The sequence below is a fragment of the Salmo salar genome, chromosome 22 (assembly GCF_965601325.2).
Source record: "Salmo salar chromosome 22, fSalSal1, whole genome shotgun sequence".
NCBI classification, from domain to species: Eukaryota; Metazoa; Chordata; class Actinopteri; order Salmoniformes; family Salmonidae; genus Salmo; species Salmo salar.
In genome coordinates, this window is record NC_138312.1 from 36,336,102 (window position 1) to 36,360,192 (window position 24,091).

Consider the following 24,091-nt stretch of genomic DNA (forward strand, 5'->3'; position numbering starts at 1 on the left):
ATTGGGGAAGATGCCAGAGCTAATGATGATGTTAAAGAGTTTAAGTATAGCCAATGGAATTTGTGGTTTGTATATTTTATAATTTCATTGAGGGTACCATCAACACCACAGGCCTTTTTGGGTTGTAGGGTTTGCATTTTGTCCTGTAGTTCATTCAATGTAATTGGAGAATCCAGTGGGTTCTTTAATAGTTGATTCTAAGATTTGTATTTGATCATGTATATGTTTTTGCTGTTTGTTCTTTGTTATTGGGCCACAAAGATTGGAGAAGTAGTTTACCCATACATCTCCATTTTGGATAGATAATTCTTCGTGTTGTTGTTTGTTTAGTGTTTTCCAATTTTCCCAGAAGTGGTTAGAGTCTATGGAGTCTTCAATTACATTGAGTTGATTTCTGACAGTGCTGTTCCTTCTTTTTCCATAGTGTATTTCTGTATCTCTGCTTTAGATTCTGTTGTTGTTTCAATGTGTACGTAAATATAGGGGACGTCGTGACGTCATAGGAATAGACATGCCCCGAATATAGTGCAACAACATGGTATAAAGGTTGCATGCATTGAACACAACACACCTCCAAAAATGTCTGGTAATAAAAATAGTTTGCCATAAAATATATTTTCAGGACTCAAAACAATTCAATCACAGTTATGCATGTTTGATTTTGACATTATTAACAACAATTTATTGAAGATGGATTAGGAGAAAGATAATTACACCAAGAAATCAAGACCCTGAAAGCCTCTTGTGAACTACATGGATGAAACACACATAACAATGATAGACATCTCCCCTGTTTTTATTTGTATATTGAGTCCTACCATACCATATTACAATTAACAAAACTACAGGATATATGGTAGTTGTGCGTGGTCCGAAGAGGCAATAATATAATCATTGAGAATACACACATTGATGTTTTTATTAGATTGATTGTATTTAACATGGATGTTTGATTGAGAGGTAGACATGTACAATCAAAATATTTTTTTAAATGCACAAAACATTAAATATCTCAGTTAATGCCTTCTGACATCCATTGAATTTATGACAGACTTTGAAATTAGAACAAAATAATAAGACACGAACTAAAAGTAATGTTGGAACAAGGTACAATTAGTATGCTTTGCAAATTTAAACATCTGGAAATTGATGCAAAATTATGAGAGATTCAGTCCCCTTAAAATAAGCCTTTGCCTTTTTTAATGCTCAGCTGCTTCCATAGAGGCAGGCTGGCAAACAGGTTTTTAGACATTCCAAATATGGCACTGAAGTCTGAGTCTGAGAGATGTTTCTGGACGACAGAGGAGGGAGAGAGAGAAGAAGGAGACCATTTACATTTTTCAAGGCAACATTCAAGTGTAAAGAATACATTTGTCAAGACACTTAAAACAAGTTGTACTACACCGTAACTCATAGTAGAGTATTGAGGAGAGAATCTACTTTTCACACTTTAAAAACTACCAATGAATACAGCATCTGAGTGTATCAGTGTGGCAGTACTTTGAACACTAGTCACTTCATTATAGCAGCTCAGTACACCTACCTCCTTTTGGGTGGGTTCGACACCCTTAGGCAGCTCATTGGCTAGTTTGTTGATCAGGTCCTTTGGTGGGTAAGACTGGAAGTTCTTCTTGGTCTCAACACCATTCTGCTCCTGAGAGGCAAAGATTAGATTCAGGAGTTTGTCTGACAATTCTTTTTTACACAACGGCTGCCGAGGCATAATGGATGTGTAATAATTTTTGTCCAGACAAACTAAACAATCAGTTGTATCACAACCAAAGTGGGTTGTAAATCTGTTGTATGGCCTGAGTGTGTACAGGGCCAATACAATTGAGGTATCGCTTAGTCTATTGGGTTGAGTTCACAGCAAGGTTAGGTCAATTGATTGATGGATCCAGCTCATCATTTTCTCAATCCCTCTCTTTACACCAAGTTTTGGTGAATGTATAGATAAATAAAATTGTGCTTACATTTGTGATCCTTATGAGGAATGTCACCTCCCCCAACTCTTTCTTCAGCTCTTCGTAAGTTTTCCCTCCCTAACACAACAAATGTGTGTACAGTATTATTGATGGAATCTATTAACTTAAACAGTTATGTACAATTTTTGCCACACACACACACACACACACACACACACACACACACACACACACACACACACACACACACACACACACACACACACACACACACACACACACACACACACACACAAGCACACACACACGCACAAACACACAGACATACACACACACAGGCCGAGAGTTCATCTGGAAGAGAAGGAGATCACTTGCACTCACGCTCCATTTGGAGGGGTCCCAGGCGGTGAACCAGCCGGTGAAGGTGGGGGGTTCGTACCCCTGCTTGATGAGGAGGATGGGGGTGTCAGGGTCCCGGGACCCTGGGTGGGTTCGCAGGTACTCCTGACTGGTGAGCACAGCCTCCTTCTTCTCCAACTCATTGGCCTCATTCCCTACCCAGAGGAAAACCTGGATGCAACATGATCAGATATCTGATGACGGTTCACAAATGTAATATAAAATATAAAACTATACAAAATAAAGTAAGCTTTATGTGACATCGCTTTGATTGCAGACCTATTACCTTTTCGTTAGTATAATGTTTTATAATTGTGTGATTTACTTTATACCAATTTGGTTAACATTGCAAGTTGTGTTTTAACAATACACACTGTACCTGGTCCCATGTGTCTAGCAGCATGACATCATCCTCGCTGAGGTCATCCTGTGTGAACTGGGTCACCTCGGTAACGATGAAACGGCCAGTCTTATTGGAGCATTCAAAGAGACGCTGCTGATGATCCAGAACAGCCTGCTGTAGTCTTTCAGAGACAAGAAACACACACACACACAAATCTAAATACACCAAACTGTTTACTTGAAATCCAACATATCTAGCACAGTGACTCACATCAATCCACATGGATTAGGATTGCAATCACTTCACTAACGTAATACAGCTGCTCCAATTGACATTATATGAGAGAATATTTGGTTGAAATACAGATAATGGCATGGTAACATACTGCCATACTTTATGACAGTTTATTACCTCTTGTCGTTGGCATAAGGGGCCTTCCCTCCAAGTAAATCCCAGAATTCAACAGGCTCCTGACCCTCCGCCACGATCTGCTCAGCAGTTGAGTGCTGTCCAATTACAGAACTGACCTCCTTAGCCATGGCTCTCTCATCCCCACTTGATCCCTGCCAATCAGAGAGAGACTATTAGACAGAATGTTGTACCATCTCTATATCTCTGTGTCTGCGTCCCAAATGGCACCCTATTCCCTATACCCCTCAAACTCAACTCTAGACCTCGAAGCATGTTCTACTTCATTTTTTTCATTGTTCCCCTTCAGTCAGGGACTGATTTTGACCTGTGACAACAGGTGTGTGCAATTAATTATCTGGTAGAACAGAAAACCAGCAGGCTCCACACCTGGTATCCACACCTGGATATACCTATTTATCCTCCCTACAGTACCTTGCCACACCACAGGTGGATCCCGGACTGGCTCCTCAGCAGAAAGACATCGTTTGAGTTGAGCGAGGCTGCCAGGGCCGGCACCTCGATGGCTTTGGTGTTGGAGGCGTCAGAACCGTGGACCTGGAACAATCTGATGGGTGGCTCTGGGTCAGATGTCCCTTTTCTGGAGGTACCACCCTGAGGAACAGAAGATGAGGAGAGCAGGTCAGGTTTGATTTAAATATGTTGTAATAAATTACTTCATGGTTTGAAATCCTAAATCAGCCTGTAATCACGGATAATCAAAAGACAATCCATTGATCTCAGAAAATGAAAACCAGTTTCACAAGTCTTAAATTGTATCATTGTACCATTAAATCAAAAACAAAACTGTCTCACCTCAAATATAACCATTTTACCCTTGAACATGGCCATGAAGTGTCTGGGTTCCTTGCCCATGGTGATCCTTACTTGTACAGGCTGGTCACCATACTTTTGATCCAGGGCCACGGCCTGGAAGGCAGATGCCGCTATCTCATCCTGAGAGGCATGACGCCCCTGAAAAAAATATATTAACTGTAATGATGATGTATTTATGTCTAAAGTAATGCAATTTTATTGCCATGTTATTACAAATAAATGGATTAACCTTCATGCGTTCTACAATGGCAGTAAGCTCCTTTACCTGCCACATGTAAAGGAGGTAGTTGAGCTTGTTGTGGACCTCATAAGTGTAGAGCACCAGGTAGCAGTCTCCTCCATAGAAGAAGCCATGCCACTGGGGTTCCACTGGGACCAGCTCCAGGTCCTCGATACGCCACACCTGCATGTGTCACAGAGAGTGTATGAAATATCCACAAGGAACAAACAGTGAGTCAAATGACCGAGAGATATCTTGGAACAAATTACATGATTCAGAGTTAATGTTTTTGTGAGTTTACCTGCACTTGGCCAGTGCCATCATCCACCATGCGCTCCTGTGCTGCTACATCTGGCATCACATGCATCCGCGTGGCATCAAACTTCTCCTGAGTGACGTTGGCTAAGGTATATATGTATACAGTATTAGTCAAACGTTTGGACACACCTACTCATTCTTTATTTTTATTGTTTTCTACATTGTAGAATAATAGTGAATACATCAAAACTATGAAATAACACTTATATAACAATCATATAAAACTATGAAATAACACTTTTAATAACACACAACCAAAAAGGTGTTAAACAAATCTAAATATATATTATATTTGAGATTCTTCAAAGTAGCCACCCTTGCCTTGATGATAGCTTTGCCTTGAACACTTTTTTGGTTACTACATGATTCCATATGTGTTATTTCATTGTGTTGATGTCTTCACTATTATTATACAATGTAGACATAGTGGCTCAGTTGGTAGAGCATGGTGTTTGCAACGCCAGCGTGGTGTGTGCAACGCCAGGGTTGTGGGTTCGATTCCCACGGGGGGCCAGTACAAAAAAATGCATGAAATGTATGTATTCACTACTGTAAGTCGCTCTGGATAAGAGTGTCCGCTAAATGACTAAAATGTAAATGTAAAAAAAACCCTTGAACGAGTAGGTGTGTCCAAACTTATTACTGGTACTGCATATATACACCACCGTTCAAAAGTTTGGGGTCACTTAGAAATGTCCTTGTTTTTTAAAGAAAAGCAAATATTTTGTCCATTAAAATAACATAAAGTTAATCAGAAATACAGTATAGACATTGTTAATGTTGTAAATGACTAATGTAGCTGGAAATGGCAGATTTTTTATGCAATTGTCGCACCAAACTACGTACATCTCTAGGAGAAAGAACGCGTCTCCTTCCTGAGCGGTATGACAGCTGTGTGGTCCCATGGTGTTTATACTTGTGTACTATTGTTTGAACAGATGAACGTGATACCTTCAGGCGTTTGGAAATTACTCCCAAGGATGAACCAGACTTGTGGAGGTCTACAATTTTTTTCTGAGGTCTTGGCTGATTTCTTTTGATTTTCCCATGATGTCAAGCAAAGAGGCACAGAATTTGAAGGTAGGCCTTGAAATACATCCACAGGTACACCTCCAATTGACTCAAATGATGTCAATTAGTCTATCAGAAGCTTCTAAAGCCATGACATCATTCTCTGGAATTTTCCAAGCAGTTTAAAGGCACAGTCAACTTAGTGTATGTAAACTTCTGACCCACTGGAATTGTGATACAGTGAATTATAAGTGAAATATTCTGTCTGTAAACAATTGTTGGAAAAATTACTTGTGTCAGGACATGTACCTTGTGCATAACTGACTTGCCAAAACTACAGTTTGTTAACAAGAAATTTGTGGAGTGGTCGAAAAACGAGTTTTAATGACTCCAACCTAAGTGTATGTAAACTTCTGACTTCAACTATATATATATATATATATATATATATATATATATATAGTAACAACAGTGTTGAATCACAAAATAAAGACAAATACAAAGTGAGGAATTAGATACTAAAGATAGTATTTTCCAAGCACTCATGTCAAACATACATTCGAAAGGGGGAAAGGTAGTCACTTAAAGACAATACCTTTTATCCCATTTCTAGCTATTGATTTGGATCTGGTACCTAACATAGAAACACATACCCACTCTCCCCACATTGTGTGTTTTTCCCAGGCCTACAGTCTGCTCCTTCACACTCCAGCTCTGGAACAGCTGCTTAAAGAGGGCAGACTCTGCCCCGTCATTCACTGTCTCCACATTGGTGGTGGTGGGGTAGTTCTTCAGCTTAATGAACTCCTGTTCACAGAGGAAGGAGACAGATTCAGTGCATTCCCATCAGATACTGCAACTGGTTACTTGGCACACAAAACTCAAGCTGCCACTCTGGCAGACTTTTTGTTGCAAAAAGAGGAAACAAAAAGAAGATACCATACAGTATGTACAGTATGTGTGATCTCTTATACCCACCAAAGCTCTGGACATGGCAGCCTGTCTCTCTGCCTTGTTGGCTTGCTTCCCCTTCCACACAAAGATCTTCACCCCTCCCTGGTCTAGGAAATAACAGTCCTGGAGAAAGATTAAGTCACATGAGCTAATGTCTATAACTGGGAACCCACAACTCTTCATAATGCTTATATCAAATGATGTCCGACTTGTACAATTTTCTGCTCTGCAGACTTACATCATGATTTAACATGTCCTGAACCAGTGGCCTAGTGGCAACTTCTATGACTTTCATCTGGCCCTCAGCATCAGACACACTGTTGGGGAAAGGACATACTTACTAATGACTAAGTATGATTTTAGCCTGAGTGCCAGTCATGCTATCATGCCAACTTCTTGTATCTTATTTCATGCCAAACATGGCTTGGACTAGGCTAACTATGATTCAGAATGAGTTTTAAACTTATTGGAGTTAACTTTTTTTGCAATAAATGCCTGACACAATCCAAACAGGCAAAAATACAGGACATCTGGACATGGGCCCTTAGCCACTCACTGGTACAGAGTAAGCTGCGCTTTCTGTTGTTGGTCAGCTATTTCATCAGGCGTTCCACTGGGCAGCTTGGAGGTCCGTTGCCCCAGGATGCTAGTCAGGATGTCCATCAGTTTAGAGGAATTTGCCTCTGCTTCCCCCTCTATCACCCCTATCTCTGTCCGACCCCCTCGCTCCCTGTCCCGAATGTCTTTAGCCAGCAGCATGCCCTAAAAGTCACAGAATGTAAAGTTAGAGATGTCGTTCCATGAAAAGAGTGCATGTTGCGTCCCTTTGATATTTTCAGTAGAAATTGTTCACCAATATTGCATTTTAAAAGTCTGTTAAATTAAACGAAGTGCCCTTTAATATATACCACCTGGAGAATTCGATAAATCCGATTTTTTTTACATGAATTAAGGCTTATAAAGTGCAACATTTCTGCATTTGTACATGTCCCTCCATCAACCCTGTGTCACTTTTAGGAAGATTTCAACCCACTTCAACCCACCAAACACTTTCCCAAGTTTCATCATCATTGTGAAGCCCCAAGTTATTTACTTGATTTGCCAAAGTAATTTCTGAAGATTATTTATTTCATGTGATTAGTGGTTCAATTTATGTCTCTCCCTCTTTTAAGGTCAACCCTGTTACAATAACTGCATTTTTATTGAGTTTTCAATCCTTTTTTTCCAAAAGAAACATTTAACATCTAATAGTCAAATCATAGTGTAAACGCAAGTGAGCTGGTTCTACTCTTTTTGGCAATTTTCTGGTGTTTTGTGATGGGACAACTGAACAGGTCGAGCATAACACCTGTCAACCCTGTTACCCATAGATAGACAGGCTAGAAATGTTTTAGCAATAAACGTTTTTTTGTGAAGTTTGCATTCAACTGCCGCTCTCTGTTGCACACAACAAGCTTCCATTCCCCACTGTCACAATGGGATTTATGTCTGATCTAAGATGAAATCATCAACCCTGTTATGGTCAACCCTGTTACTTTATTTGGCACTTAATAGGCACTTATTATTAAAAAAAAAATGTTATTTAACCTTTCGAGATGAAAAGATTTGTTTTGAATAAAGTTGAACATGTGCTCTTTATGACAGAATGTTAAAAGTAGGTGAAATCAAATATTTTCAAAAGGCACAGAATTGGTGGAATAACCCAGAGGTACGTGATTGAGTTACTGTGATTCTAATCTAAAGTGTTGATTCTAATGTGTTTCTACTAGGGGTCTCTACAGCCAATCTTTAGGGGAGTGGATTTCACTTCAACCACTCTTGGTTTATTGAGCTACCAATGTGGAATTAGCTTCATCGTGTCAGTGATTGGAGGTATGTGTAATAAGATTACATTGACTTCACTGTTGATACACTCCTTGAGAACAGCAATTGCACAGATCGTTACCGTACCTTGAGCCTCTCCTGTCTGTTGCTCTCTGGTCCATTCCACTGAATGATGGTTTTACCAGAGTCCAACAGAAAGACATCCCCAAGATTGAAGCTTTTCCAGCTCATCTCTACCTACAGTATGGGCAAAATTGTGCCAGATACATTGCAAGTTAATTTTCAAGCATTTTCTGCGGCACTTCCTGTTGTGTTACACAGAATGAAATCCCCCTGTATCTGTGTTTCTCACCTCCATGGCGCTGACCCTTTTCTTCCCTTTCACATGCAGCAGTCTCTGGATGTCATAACTGTTGGTCTCTATGTGTTTCATTCCTGATGCCACCCCACCCTTCTTATAGCTGTAGGAGACAGAGAGGTAAGTAGGCTATAAAATACATTTCTCTTGGTTTTATTACAGTGTAATGTCTGTATTGCGTGCACAAAATACATTGTGTTTTTTGTGACGTTGAAATAAGAGCTTTTGCTCAATAATCAAATCTGTATGGGTGGGTACACTAATCACCATTGATAACTATGCTCCTTTGCCTAACCTACACCCACAGAAGAATTACCCACAGTGCTTCAGAATATGATCAGAATGGGAATACTGAACAGAGTATAACGATGAGATTGTTTGATTGCTCTCTCTCTCTCTCGCTATATATGTGTATATATATATATATATATATATATATATATATATATATATATATATATATATATATATATATATATATATATAAATTATATGTACAGTGCCTTGCAAAAGTATTCATCCCCCTTGGCGTTTTTCCTATTTTGTTGCATTACAACCTGTAATTTAAATGGATATTTATTTGGATTTCATGTAATGGACATACACAAAATAGTCCAAATTGGTGAAGTGAAATGAAAAAAATAACTTGTTTAAAAAAATTATACAAAATTAAAAACAGAAAAGCGGTGCGTGCATATGTATTCACCCCCTTTGCTGTAAAGCCCCTAAATAAGATCTGGTGTAACCAATTACCTTCAGAAGTCACATAATTAGTTAAATAAAGTCCACCTGTGTGCAGTCTAAGTGTCACATGATCTGTCACATGATCTCAGTATATATATACCTGTTCTGAAAGGCCCCAGAGTCTGCAACACCACTAAGCAAGGGGCACCACCAAGCAAGCGTCACCATGAAGACCAAGGAGCTCTCCAAACAAGTCAGGGACAAAGTTGTGGAGCAGTACAGCTCAGGGTTGGGTTATAAAATAATATCAGTAACTTTGAACATCCCACGAGCACCATTAAATCCATTATTAAAAATGGAAAGAATATGGCACCACAACAAACCTGCCAAGAGAGGGCCGCACACCAAAGCTCACGGACCAGGCAAGGAGGGCATTAATCAGAGAGGCAACAATGTCACGGCTGTTTGAAAGAGCGGACCAAGATGCAGTGTTTTCGTAGTTCCACATGTTTTATTTAAATCAGTGAAACCGAATGCAACAATTAACACTTTAAGTAAATACAAAACAACAAACCGTGACGCTGGAGGAACATAAACCTCACGAAGAACAATCACCCACAAACACCTGCGGGACAAACCTAAACTTAAATAGGACCTCCAATTAGAGACAACGACAACCTGCTGCCTCTAATTGGAGGTCATGCCAAATAACACCAACATAGAAATACAAACCTAGAACCAAAACATAGACATACAAAACCAGACAAACACCCCCTGTCACGCCCTGACCTACTCTACCATAGAAAATAACCACTCACTATGGTCAGGACGTGACAAACAAAGACACCAAAGATAACCCTGAAGGTGCTGCAAAGCTTCACAGTGGAGATTGGAGTATCTGTCCATAGGACCACTTTAAGCCGTACACTCCACAGAGCTGGGCTTTCCTGAAGAGTGGCCAGAAAAAAAGTCATTGCTTAAAAAAAAAAAATAAGCAAACATGTTTGATGTTCGCCAAAAGGCATGTGGGAGACTCCCCAAACATATGGAAGACTGTACTCTGGTCAGATGAGACTAAAATTGAGCTTTTTGGCCATCAAGAAAAATGCTATGTCTGGCGCAAACCCAACACCTCTCATCACCCTGAGAACACCATCCCCACAGTGATGCATGGTGGTGGCAGCATCATGCTGTGGGGATGTTTTTCATCGGCAGGGACTGGGAAACTGGCCAGAATTGAAGGAATGATGGATGGCGCTAAATACAGGGAAATACTTGAGGGAAACCTGTTTCAGTCTTCCAGAGATTTGAGACTGGGACGGAGGTTCACCTTCCAGCAGGACAATGACCCTAAGCATACTGCTAAAGCAACACTTGAGTGGTTTAAGGGGAAACATTTAAATGTCTTGGAATGGCCTGGTCAAAGCCCAGACCTCAATCCAATTGAGAATCTGTGGTATGACTAAAAGATTGCTGTAAACCAACGGAACCCATCCAACTTGAAGGGGCTGGAGCAGTTTGCCTTGAAGAATGGGCAAAAATCCCAGTGGCTAGATGTGCCAAGCTTATAGATACATACCCCGGGACTTGCAGCTGTAATTGCTGCAAAAGGTGGCTCTACAAAGTATTGACTTTGGGGGGGTGAATAGGTATGCACCCTCAAGTTTTCAGTTTTTTTGTCTTATTTGTCATTTGTTTCACAAGAAAAAATATTTTGCATCTTCAAAGTGGTAGGCATGTTGTGTAAGTCAAATGATACAAACCCACCAAAAAATCTATTTTAATTCCAGGTTGTAAGGCAACAAAATAGAAAAAAATCCAAGGGCGGTGAATACTTTCGCAAGCCACTGTATATACTTACATGACCCCTTGTTTGAAGTATCCCCGGAAGGCATCCGACTCATGGTTCTGGGCCTCGCGGTGCTGGATGGGCCCTGATCCCAGGAACTCATCCAGCTGGATGGTGTAGACTGCGGCCGCACCCTGTTCATCCTGACTGGACTGGGAGCCGATCCAGTAGTGGATGTCATAGGACAGAGAGCTGCCCACTTTCTGGGTCTGAGACAGACAGGGGGAGATAAAGAGAGAGAGATCAATATGGCCCCCTAGACACAACTACAATAAAACAACCAACAAAAAACGGGTCACAACTCCTGCAGCTCTGTTGCACGCTGGGTCTGTACATAGTCAATGATAGGCTTCGAGGGAACTACATCTGTAGGTACACCTATAGCTCATCTCTTGGCAGTAATACTGCAGGCTACTTTATCACTGACCTTAACCCAGAGTTTCTCAAAGCGTTCACAGTTAGCCCACTGACAACCCTATCAGATCACAGCAAAATCACAATCTACTTGAAGAGAGCAATACTCAACCATGAGGCATCGAAGCCGAAAAAACTGCATGCTATTGAGAAATGCTATCGATGGAAGGAGGTTAGTGTATGTAACCGATGTGAAATGGATAGTTAGTTAGCGGTGGTGCACGCTAATAGCGTTTCAATCAGTGACGTCACTCGCTCTGAGACCTGAAGTGGTTGTTCCCCTTGCGTTGCAAGGGCCGCGGCTTTTGTGGCGCGATGGGTAACGATGCTTCGTGGGTGTCAGTTGTTGATGTGTGCAAGGGTCCCTGGTTCGAGCCCAGGTTGGGGCGAAGAGAGGGACAGAACCTACACTGTTACATGTAGATACCTACCAAAAAACAATTGGCCAAAAACAAAGCCAATCACCCCTAGAGAACTTCCTGGACAAAATGTTTCCCTGCAATAGTGAAGGTGTAAACTTAGAAGTAGGAAGCCTGAAAAATATATTTGACCTATCAGCTAACATATCACATTTTAATTCAGGCAGAAAACCTAAGAAAACTAACAACAATGAGAAATGGCTTAATGAAGAGCTATCTATTCAAAATTGAGATGTATGGATAAACCACTTCTCCAACCTTTTCAGCAATATAACGCAATTTCTAACATTTCATAAAAACTGTTTTCACTTTGTCATTATGGGGTATTGTATGTAGATTGATGAGAGAAAAATACAATTTAATCAAATTTAGAATAATGCAAAGAATAAGCGCAAAAATCAGCTATTAAAGACTACCAGAACCCACTGGATTCTCCAATTACATTGGATGAGCTACAGGACAAATACAGACCCTCCAACCCAAAAAGGCCTGTGGTGTTAATGGTATACTAAACAAAATGATAAAATATACAGACCACAAATTCAAATTGGCTATTCTTAAACTCTCCAACATTATTCTTAGGTCTGGCATATTCCCCAATTTTTGGAACCAAAGTCTGATCACCACAAGCCACAAAACTGGAGACAAATTTCACCCCAATAATTACTGTGGAATCTGTGTCAACAGCAATCTCAGAAAAATCCTCTGCAGTATCATCAACAGCAGACTCCAACATTTCCTCAGTGAAAACAATGTCCTGAGCAAATGTCAAATTGGCTTCTTACCAAAAAAACATACGACAGACCACGTACACAGTGCATTTGGAAAGTATTCAGACCCCTTGACTTTTCCACATTTTTTTACATTACAGCCTTATTCTAAAATTGATTAAATTGTATTTTTCTCTCATCAATCTACATACAATACCCCATAATGACAAAGTGAAAACAGTTTTTTTGAAATGTTAGAAATGTTAAAAAACAGAAATATCTTATTTACATAAGTATTCAGACCCTTTGCTATGAGACTCGAAATTGAGCTTAGGTGCATCCTGTTTCCATTGATCATCCTTGAGATGTTTCTACAACTTGATTGGTGTCCACCTGTGGTAAATTCAATTGATTGGAAATTATTTGGAAAGGCACACACCTGTCTATATAAGGTCCCACAGTTGAGAATGCATGTCAGAGCAAAAACCAAGCCATGAGGTCGAAGGAATTGAATTTACCACAGGTGGACTCCAATCAAGTTGTAGAAACATCTCAAGGATGATCAATGGAAACAGGATGCACCTGAGCTCAATTTCGAATCTCATAGCAAAGGGTCTGAATACTTATGTAAATAACGTATCTGTTGTTTTTTGTAAATACATTTGCAAACATTTCTAAAAACCGATTTTTCATTTTCATTATGCGGTATTGTGTGTAGAAGGATGAGGATTTATTATTTATTTCATCCATTTTAGAATTCGGCTGTAACAAAATGTGGGAAAAGTGAAGGGGTACACCCTGCACACAATTATTGACAAACAAAACAAAAAAGTATTTTCATGCTTTGTTGATTTCAAGCTTTTAATTCATTTTGGCATGAGGGTCAACTATACAAATTGATGGAAAGCGGTATTGGGGGAAAAACATGTGACAATATAAAATCAATGTACGCATCGATTGCGATCAATGGTTGACCTCCAAGTAATTCGTATTCGATCACCAAACATTTCTGTAAAAAACAACACTGATAAACCTTTGCGTTCATATTATATATATCTTTTTTTCGTTTAGCACTGTTGGCGGTAGGTGCATTTGATTCAGCAGCCCTAGCGCCTGGAAGACAAAGTGTTCCCATTTTGAACCATTTCATGTGTCTGAAGGTAGAACTCTGCATACTCGGCAGGCCCAGATAGCAAATCAAGTGCACCTATAGGCCTACTGCTGGCCAATCAGATAGCTCACATCACCGTGTCTGCACAGTTTCCTCGAGCCATAGGCTGTAAAAAGAAGCCTCGAGCGCACAGCAATTTTGCTCATGTGAGATTTCAAAACCATGACTAGAGAGAGACTAAATGAATACAGCAAAGAGCTGCTGTTTTTATAAGTAAGTTCATGTTTAAATTGTTATTCAGCACGTAAACACTTAGTTCAACACTTTTATAGGCCATAAAATGTGCGTTCTCTGTACTTCCACTTACGTTACCACCAGCAGTTCAGCTGCAATGAATGAGTATAGCAAAGTGTTTCGTTTAAGCTTGCGTTGTTATTATTAGCGCCTTGTGTCTTTTTTAATATCAAGAAATATTTCACTTTCTCATAGGAGTAACATGAGGCAGAAATAATGCAGTGCGACTTAACCTCTCTCGGGTATGTGGGACGTCCCACCTAGTCAACAGCCAGTGGAATCGAGTGGCGCGATATTCAAAAACCTTAAAAATACTATAACTTCAATTTCTCAAACATATTACTATTTTATACCATTTTAAAGACAAGGCTCTCGTTAATCTAACCACATTGTCTTATTTCAAAAAGGCTTTACAACGAAAGCAAAACATTAGATTATGTCAGGAGAGTACCCAGCCAGAAATAATCACACACCCATTTTTCAAGCTAGCATATAATGTCACAAAAACCAAAACCACAGCTAAATGCAGCACTAACCTTTGATGATCTTCATCAGATGACACTCCTAGGACATTATGTTATACAATACATGCATGTTTTGTTCAATCAAGTTCATATTTATATCAAAAACCAGCTTTTTACATTAGCATGTGACGTTCAGAACTAGCATACCCACCGAAACTTCCGGTGAATTTACTAAATTACTCACGATAAACGTTCACAAAAAACATAACAATTATTTTAAGAATTATAGATACAGAACTCCTTTATGCAATCGCGGTGTCAAATATCCTCTGTTTTGTCCGTGTGTTCAGGTCCCTATCCGAACGGTGACGCGCGGACGCATGTCGTGACAAAAAATGTCAAAATATTCCATTACCGTACTTCGAAGCATGTCAAACGCTGTTTAAAATCGCGATAATATTCCTACCAGGAGACGTTGTTTTTGTTCAAAGACTGAAATAAGAAAATGGTGTCTCCACGTGCATGCGTGCACCCGTGTCATTGTTCTCAGATCGACCACTATCCAAATGCGCTACTGTTTTTCAGCCAGGGACTGCAGAGTCATCATTCCCCGTTCTGGCGCCTTCTGAGAGCCTATGGGAGCCTTAGAAAATGTCACGTTACAGCAGAGATCCTCTGTTTTCGATAAAGAGGCTATAGAAGGCCAAGAAATGGTCAGAGAGGGCACTTCCTGTATAGAATCTTCTCAGGTTTTGCCCTGCCATATGAGTTCTGTTATACTCACAGACACCATTCAAACAGTTTTAGAAACTTTAGGGTGTTTTCTATCCAAATCAAACAATTATATGCATATTCTAGTTTCTGGGCAGGAGTAATAACCAGATTAAATCGGGTACGTTTCTTTATCCGGACGTGAAAATACTGCCCCCTACCCAAGAGAGGTTAAGTTTTGCCATCAGCTGGAAGACTGTATCCAGCTGACAGTGAGGCAGGAGAGAGGCAGCTTCACCGCTGCACTCCCTCCCTCCTCTCGGATGCAGGCCATTAGTGCAGTAAAATAAAATAAAAAGCTCATTATTATGCACACTTAGCTGTGCCTCTCAAGTAATACAATAAATTGTCTATTACTAGTGTGATCATATACCTACAATTGTTTTATATAATTTCCAAATGATCTGAGAAGAACAAGATTGGCAGGGAAATTAAAGCATAGCCAATACGCAGTGATACTGTATTGGGCCTATAGCCTACTGTACAAAGCTCATAGCTACAGAACTGTTTTTAATAGGTTCATGTTGCATAGGCTTATGTTTTGAAAAATATCTGAGCAGTAGATGTTGGCTTGCTTTTGGACTCAGAAAGTGTTCTTGACTCAGAAAAGGTTGATGACCACTGCCCTAGACCACACAAAGAACTATAACTACCTTGGCCTAAACCAGGGGCTCAACTTTGGTTTTAAAAGTGGGGGGGACATAAATTATTATTATTATATTTTTTATCCAGTCGGATAAACACTCCAAACAGCCTACCCGACCACTCGGAGGCGTCCGCATGGTCCTAAATCACACCGCTGCCTCGTTTTGTATCACATTCCAATGATAAAACAGGGGGAGGGCATGTGAAAGTTGAGCTCCTGGCCTAAACACATTGCTTGACTTCGGCCAGAGCAGTACAGAGCGCCATACCGGCACTTCAAAGTTTAGGGGAACTGCGTACCACCTCCTCTATAAAACAAAGTAGTCTATCGCTGGGCCCAGATTCACACACAGGCAAAAAATTATTGATCGAAGTGGAATGAAGGCGGGATCTGCATTGAATAGCAATGGAGAGTTGGCATTCATTTCCTGATTCCGTTTTGTTCAAGTTTATTTTCTGCTAGTCTGTGAATCTGTGCATGAGAGTAAACTGTTCGAAATTGTACATGCATCCTGAATGCACATGATGCGCTGTTCCAAGTTGTCAAATTAGGGATTGTAAGGTCATGAAAAGTCCTAGAAATGAGTTTAATCATTTTTGTTATGTAATTCATAAAGGCACATTTTTTAATTGGAATGACGCTTCAGTGCCTGTCTGTGTGTGCTGTTTGTATGCCAGTGCGAGTGGGCCGTTGCCTGAGAAAGAGCGCGACATTTCAGCAGAAGGTATAAAATAATTACAGGCAAGTCTAACTAGATAGCCAATTCAAAACATAACTTGTAGAAATTATCTTGCTATAGCTAACTAAGCATTAATGTCGTTGTCACATTCCACCACCACTGTAGAGCCTAAATAAATCTGTACTGTTGGAAAGTTGGGATTCCCCTCTATTAAACAGTAGCCAAATTTGCGACAATGTAAAAAAAATATTCGAAGAATAGTCTAATTGACAAATAACATGCTGTGCATAGATCTCCCCCAAAACATGAATATTATAGCCTTATATATAAATATGTCTAGTTAGATACCTGGCTTTGAAGTCGCTTACTTTATCCATTTGATCCCTGATTCATTGAATGAGGGAATCATTTTAGAAAGACAAAAGTATTTTGTTGTAATGTTGCAATATTTTATATCAAGGGTGGTAACCATCCTCCAGGATAGCTACTGGGTGTGCAGGCTTTTGTTCAAGCCCTGGTCTAACCACATTGTAGTCAAAACAGGAGCTGCTCAACAGGGCCTTGATAAGTAAATTTGGGTGTTTCGGGGCTGGATCAAAAGCCAAGCCTCCTCACCCAGGAGCTCTCCAGATTGACGGTTGACCACATGTTGACAACATGTGACTAACTGGAGTTCTACTTCGTTGGGGGTTAAGTGCCTTGATCAAGGGCACAATGGCAGGAGATGGTAAGTCTACATGGGATCAGACACAGCAGCTATCCAGTGTCAATAATGCTTACTTTTCATGTACGGTATAATAATAATCATGAAAATGTGGTTACAAATCATGGAGAAGTAATGGAAAATGTGTATAAACCATTAACAGTAAATAATCAGGTCTATAGCATAATGTAATTTGTGAATTTCGGTGAACATAGTCTAATGAACCAACTTGGAAAAAGACAGCTCCTGCACTTCTTTCATCCCAAGTCAAGCATTACTTAAACATCAACACCACAGGTAACTTCCACAAGGCTGTGAATGATCTAAGAGACAAGGCAAGAAAGGCTTTCTACGCCATCAAAAGGAACATAAAACTCGACATCGCAATTAGGGTCTGGCTAAAAATACTTGAATCAGTTATAGAACCCATTGCCCTCTGGTTGTGAGGTCTAGGGGTCCACTAACCAACCAAGAATTCACAAAATTTGAAAAATCACCCAATTTAGACGCTGCATGCAGAATTCTGCAAAAATGTAGTTAGTGTACAACGCAAAACTCCGAACAATGCAGAGCATAATTAGGACTATATCCGGTAGTTATCCAAATCCAGAATAGAGATGTTAAATTGTACAACCACCTAAAACAAACCGATGCCCAAACATTCCATGACAAAGCCCTCCAATAGAGAGAGATGAACCTAGAGAAGAGTCCCCTCAGCCAGCTGGTTCTGGGGTTCTGTTCACAAACACAAACAGACCCCACAGAGCTCCAGGACAATTAAACAAAAGTGAGAATTAGACCCAACCAAATTATGAGAAAGCAAAAAGAGAACTATGTGACAAACTGGAAAGAATTAACCAAAAAACAGCAAATTGGAATGCTATCTGGCCCTAAACAGAGAGTAGACAGTGGCAGAACACCTGACCTCTGTGACTGACCCAAAATTAAAGAACATCCTTGCTATTGAGAGAGGCCGTCATAGCTCTCGAGAGAAGACAGGCTATGTGCACACTGGCCGCAAAATGTGGTGGAAACTGAGCTGAACTTCCTAACTTCCTGCCAAATGCATGACCCCATTAGAGATACATATTTCTCACAGATCACACAGACCCACAAAGAATTTGAAAACAAATAAAACATTGATAAACTCCCATATTTGTTTGGCAAAATACCACAATGTGCAATCGCAGCAGCAAGATGTGTGGCCCGTAGCCATGAGAAAAGGGCAACCAGTGGAGCAGAAACAACATTGTAAATACCACCAATACTTATCTGTTTATTTATCTTCCCTACTATTCCTACTACAACTATTTGCACATTGCTAAAACACTATACATAGTTGATAATATAACACTTAAAATGTCTTTATCATTTTGAAACCTTTATGAGTGCAATGTTTACTGTTCATTTCTAATAATTGTTTGTTGATGTTTTGTGTCTTCTCACTTTTGTTTATTGTTTACTTCCCTTGCTTTCTCAATGTAAACATGTTTCCCATGTAAATAAAGCCCCATTGAATTGAGAGAGAGAGAGCGAGAGAGAGAGCGAGAGAGATAGATCCACTGCCTTTAGAAAGTATTTACACCCCTTGACTTTTTCCACATTTTGTTGTGTTACAACCTGAAACTAAAATTAATTAAATTGAGATTTTGTGTCACTGGCCTACACACAATACCCCATAATGTCAAAGTTGAATTATGTTTTTATCTAAAATGTCTTCAACCTCTTTGTTATTGCAAGTCACATAATAGGTTGCATGGACTCACTCTATGTGCAATAATGGTGTTTAACATGATCTGTACCCCACACATACAATTATCTGTAAGGTCCCTCAGTCGAGCAGTGAATTTCAAACACAGATTCAACCACAAAGACCAGGAAGGTTTTCCAATGTCTCGCAAAGAAGGGCACCTATTGGTAGATAGGTAAAAATACAAAAAACAAACATTGAATATCCCTTTGAGCATGGTGAAGTTATTAATGACACTTTGGATGGTGTATCAATACACCTAGTCACCAAAAATATACAGGCATCCTTCCTATCTTAGTTGCCGGAGAGGAAGGAAACCACTCAGGGATTTCACCACTAGCCAATGGTGACAGTTACAGAGTTTAATGGCTGTGATAGGAGAAAACTGAGGATGGATCAACAACAATGTAGTTATTCCACAACACTAACCTAAATGACAGAGTGAAAAGAAGTAGGCCTGTTCAGAATAAAAAAATATTCCAAAACATGCATCCTGTTTGCAATAAGGCACGAAAATAAAACGGCAAAAAATTTGGCTAAGAAATTAACTTTATATCCTGAATACAAAGTGTTACGTTTGGGGCAAATCCAACACATGACTGAGTACCACGCTTCATATTTTCAAGCATGGTGCTGGCTGCATCATGTTATGGGTATGCTTGTCATCTGCAAGGACTAGGAATAAAAAAAAATTAGATACAAATAAACAGAATAGAATTAAGCACAGGCAAAATCCTAGAGGAAAACCTGGTTCACTCTGCTTTCCAACAGACACTGGAGACAAGTTTACTTTTCAGCAGGACAAAAAACTAAAATGCAAGGCAAAATATACACTGGAGTTGCTTACCAAGACGACATTGAATGTTCCTGAGTGGCCAAGTTACAGTTTTGACTTAAATCGGCTTGAAAGCTATGTCAAGACTTGAAAATGGCTGTCTAGCAATGATGAACAACCAACTGATAGGGCTTGAAGAGACTTACCCAGAAAGACTCACAGATTCTAACATGTATTGACTCAGGGGGTTGAATCGTTATGTAATCAAGATAATGTATATTAGTATTTTATTTTTCATTACATTTTTTTACCAATATTAGAATTTTTGTGTAGATCATTGATAAAAAATGACCATTAAATCCATTTTAATCCCACCTTGTAACACAACAACATGTGGAAAAAGTAATGGGGTGTGAATACTTTCTGAAGGCACGTGTAGATAGATAGATAGATAGATAGACAGAGAGACAGATAGGGAGAGGGTGGAGATGGGGGAGATAGAAAGAAGAGGAGGTAGAGGCAGACAGACAAACAAACAAACAGAGAGAGATAGAAAGAGGAAGCATCACAAAGAGCATTTTGTGACTCACAGGACTTCAAACCAGGACCAATGGTATATAGCCGTTAGCAAGCAAATACTGTCACCACTATGATAATCATGCAAAACAGACTCCAAAGCAAACACACTGATTCCCTCCAGGGCATTAATAACATGCAGTGCCTAGTGAAAGTCTACACACCCTATGCACAGTCTTCACATTTTGCTGCCTTAAAATTCAATCTAAAAATTGATTAAATGTGTGTGTGTAGGGTGGGGTGGGGGGGTTCCCTACAGATCAACACAACATTTTCAAAGTTTAAAGGAAGTTATAGAAAATGTACAAAAAATAATGTCTGGATTGCGTATGTTTTCACACCCCAGAGTTAAAAAAATCCCATAGGGCGGCGCACAATTGGCCCAGCGTCGTCCGGGTTTGGACTGGGTAGGCCGTCATTGTAAATAAGAATGCATTCTTAACTGACTTGTCTAGTCAATATGTGGTTAAATAAATGTAAAAAATAAAAATCTTGGTGGAAGCACTTTTGGCAGCCATTACAGCTGTGAATCATTTAGAAAATGGTTCTACCAACATTTAGGGCAACATATCCATTGTTTTTGTCAAAATTGCTCAATCACATTACATTTGATTGGGAATCATTGATGGACTGCAATATTCAAACCTTGTTTCAGATTTTTCAAGCAGATTGAAGCCAGGACTGAGACTGGACCGTTCAGAAACACTCAACACCACTTTGAAAGCCATTCTGGTGTGTCTTTGGCATTAACATTGGTGTAATTGTCTTGCTGTAAAATAAAACTATATCCCAGGGTATTCAGAAGGCTGAGGCTGGTTTTCCTCTAACTTTTTACCTGGGATTTGCTCTTTTCATATTTATTTTGATCCTGACAAACTCCTCAGTTCCTGCCGATGACAAGCATACATATAACATGATGCTGCCACCACAATACTTGAAAATAGAGAGGGTTTCCCTCTGTAATGTGTTGTATTGGATTTGACCCAAACCTGTAGTTTTTTAATTTAATGTATTCGCTGTGTTGTCTTGCAGTATTGCATAACATCCTTGTTGCAAACAGAATGGATGATTTGGAGTGGATGTTTTACTTTATCATACAGGCTAGTAATATGGAGTGAATGCAATGTTGTGGATCCCTTTGTATTTTCAAGAATTTTGGTGGCAGCATCGTGTTATGGGTATGCTTGTCACTGGCAGGGACTGGGGAGTTTGTCAGGATCAAAATAAATATGAACGGAGCAAAGCCCAGGTAAAAAGTTGAGAGGAAAACCTGCCGTAGTCTTCTGAAAACCTAACCTTGGGTTTTATATTTCCGCAGGACAATTACACATATGTTAATGTAAAGACACACCAGAATGGCTTACCAAGAGGAGTTGAGTGTTCCTGAATGGTCCAGTCTCAGTCCCGACTTAAATCTATTTAAAAAATCTGAGACAAGGATTAAATATTGCTTCCCATCAATGATTCCCAAGCAAATTTATTGAGCTTGACCAGTTTTGACAAAAATTATGGATATATGTTGCGCTAAGAGTTGTGCAAAGTTGGTAGAATTATTCACAGCTGTAATGGCTGCCAAAGGTGCTTTCACCAAGTATTAACTCTAGCATGTGAAGACATAGGCATTCAAGAAATCTTAGGGTTTTTTGTGTTAATTTGGAAATTATTCTATAGCTTTCTTTCACTTTGAAAATGTGGAGTAGGCCTCCTGAGTGGTGCAGCGGTCTAAGGCACTGCAGTGCAGTGCTAAAGGCATCACTACAGATCTGGGTTCAATCCCGGGCTGTGTTGCAGCCGGCTGTGACCAGGAGACCCATGAGGCAGGGCACAATTAGCCCAGCGTTGTCCAGGTTAGGGAGTGTTTGGCCGGCTGGGATGTACTTGTCCCATCGCGCTCTAGCGACTCCTGTGGTGGGCCGGGCACTTGCACGCTGACGCGATTGCCAGTTGTACTGTAGTTTCTCCAACACGTCGGCTTAAGCGAGCAGTGTGTCAAAAAGCAGGGCGGCTTGGTAGGGTCGTGTTTCGAAGGACGCATGGCTCTCGACCTTCGCCTCTCCCGAGTCCGTACGGGAGTTGAAGCAATGAGACAAGACTGTAACTACCAATTGGATATCACAAAAAAGGGGTAAAAAGTACCACAAAAAAAATGTGGAGAAGTTGTGTATATCTGTAGAGGGGGAAAAAATATTGAATCCCTTTTAGATTACATTTTAAGACAGAAAAATGTGAAGAGGGGTGTGTAGACTTTCACTAGGCATTGTAAATCATAACTCCCTCATTCAACAAATGAATGTGCTGACATGACATCCCTGATAAGTATCATGGCCCCGAGACTCACAGAGAGTAGGATGTAGCAGTCGCCCTCGTAGAAGTTGCCATGTGATTTTTCAGGGACCTGCACCAGCTCCATTTTCTGTGAGGACAAAGAAATGCAGATGTCTGTCTTTTTCACAACTGACTTTGTGAAATCCACACCCTGATCATTTTCAAAGAATACACTGACTGACAGCTGCCTTACCTCAATTCGCCAGATTATAATCCCAGGATTGTGGGTTACTGCTCTGAATGTGTACTCCATGTTTCTCAGATAAAGGCAATCTCAATCTATGTTGGAAAGTTCCTTGGACCTGATTTTTGGACCCTGGAAGAAGGAGTATTTCTGTAACCACTGAACCAAATTGCATTATCTGACACAGGAGGTTATTGAGATGGATATTAAAAAGGACTTCAATATCAATTTCAGGATTACTGGAGGTTTACTGCAGAACGAATGTATTTGCATCAAAAAATGGGTGTTGTCGGAAGAAGAGGGAGAAGCATTCAAAAGCACTGCGTTGCCATTGACATCCACTACTATACATTAGATTGTCAATGTCACAAAGTTCCCAACATACTGTGAACTTTACTGTTCACAACATACTGTGAACTTTACTGTTCTGATGGTCAAAGCTGTGTATGCCTATATCGATCCAGCCATAAAACATCCTAATTCTCTTCTCTCAATACACACGATGAAACTCAGAAATCACAGAGGGCAGATATGATCAAGTCAAACAGTACCTGGAGTTGCTGTTGCAGAGGTAGAAGACAAGGGTGTACAGCTAGAAAGTTACTTGCTTGATTGTAGGAGTAAGTGTCTCTGTGTGTGTCTGGATGGTTCTTCTGTTGACTCAAGGTTGGACACAGCAGTACATCCCCAGGTGAGTACCAGAGGATTTAGGATTGTCACTGGGGCATCAAAGCATTCTTCTTCTCCTCTTCCTCCTCCTGGCCCTTGGACCCTGGGAGATTTGCCTGAGTTTGCATGTTCCAGGACCTCTCCTATCGCTCCATCCAATCGCTGATTAGAGAAAAGGAAAGATACACAAATCAGCAGGGAAATGAGAGAGCAGACATGACTCATATTCAAAAGACCACGGGCTGAAAGGACACATTAGTGATAGTGGAGGTGGGAGGAAAGGGGGAGAGGAGGTGTAGAAAGAAAGGGAGGGAGGGGGAGTAATAAATAACCCTCCCTTTGCCAGGAAATGCATCTGGCTGTATGAGGAAGGAAGCCACAGAGCTATAGATGTTTTGATAAATGATGCACTGCACAATGGACTATTGATGCTGTAATGTAGTTGCTGCCTATAATAACTAGGCATTAGAA

At 40.1% G+C, this 24,091-nt stretch overlaps 1 protein-coding gene across 1 annotated transcript; it reads right to left on the reverse strand.

Annotated features, from left to right (window-relative positions):
* Positions 1 to 780: 780 nt before the first annotated feature.
* avil (advillin) lies at positions 781 to 23,746 on the reverse strand. Its single transcript, XM_014167221.3, has 20 exons — positions 23,503 to 23,746; positions 22,961 to 23,083; positions 22,781 to 22,855; positions 11,143 to 11,339; positions 8,592 to 8,700; positions 8,366 to 8,476; positions 6,972 to 7,177; positions 6,654 to 6,732; positions 6,440 to 6,538; positions 6,115 to 6,268; positions 4,434 to 4,534; positions 4,178 to 4,315; positions 3,892 to 4,050; positions 3,511 to 3,690; positions 3,079 to 3,230; positions 2,704 to 2,848; positions 2,307 to 2,495; positions 1,974 to 2,042; positions 1,544 to 1,654; positions 781 to 1,291 (listed from the first exon to the last, which is right to left on the reverse strand). Exons 2-20 carry the CDS (start codon positions 23,018 to 23,020, stop codon positions 1,178 to 1,180), a joined length of 2,448 nt encoding a protein of 815 aa, XP_014022696.1. The 5' UTR covers positions 23,021 to 23,083; positions 23,503 to 23,746; the 3' UTR covers positions 781 to 1,177.
* Between the last annotated feature and the right edge of the window lie 345 nt (positions 23,747 to 24,091).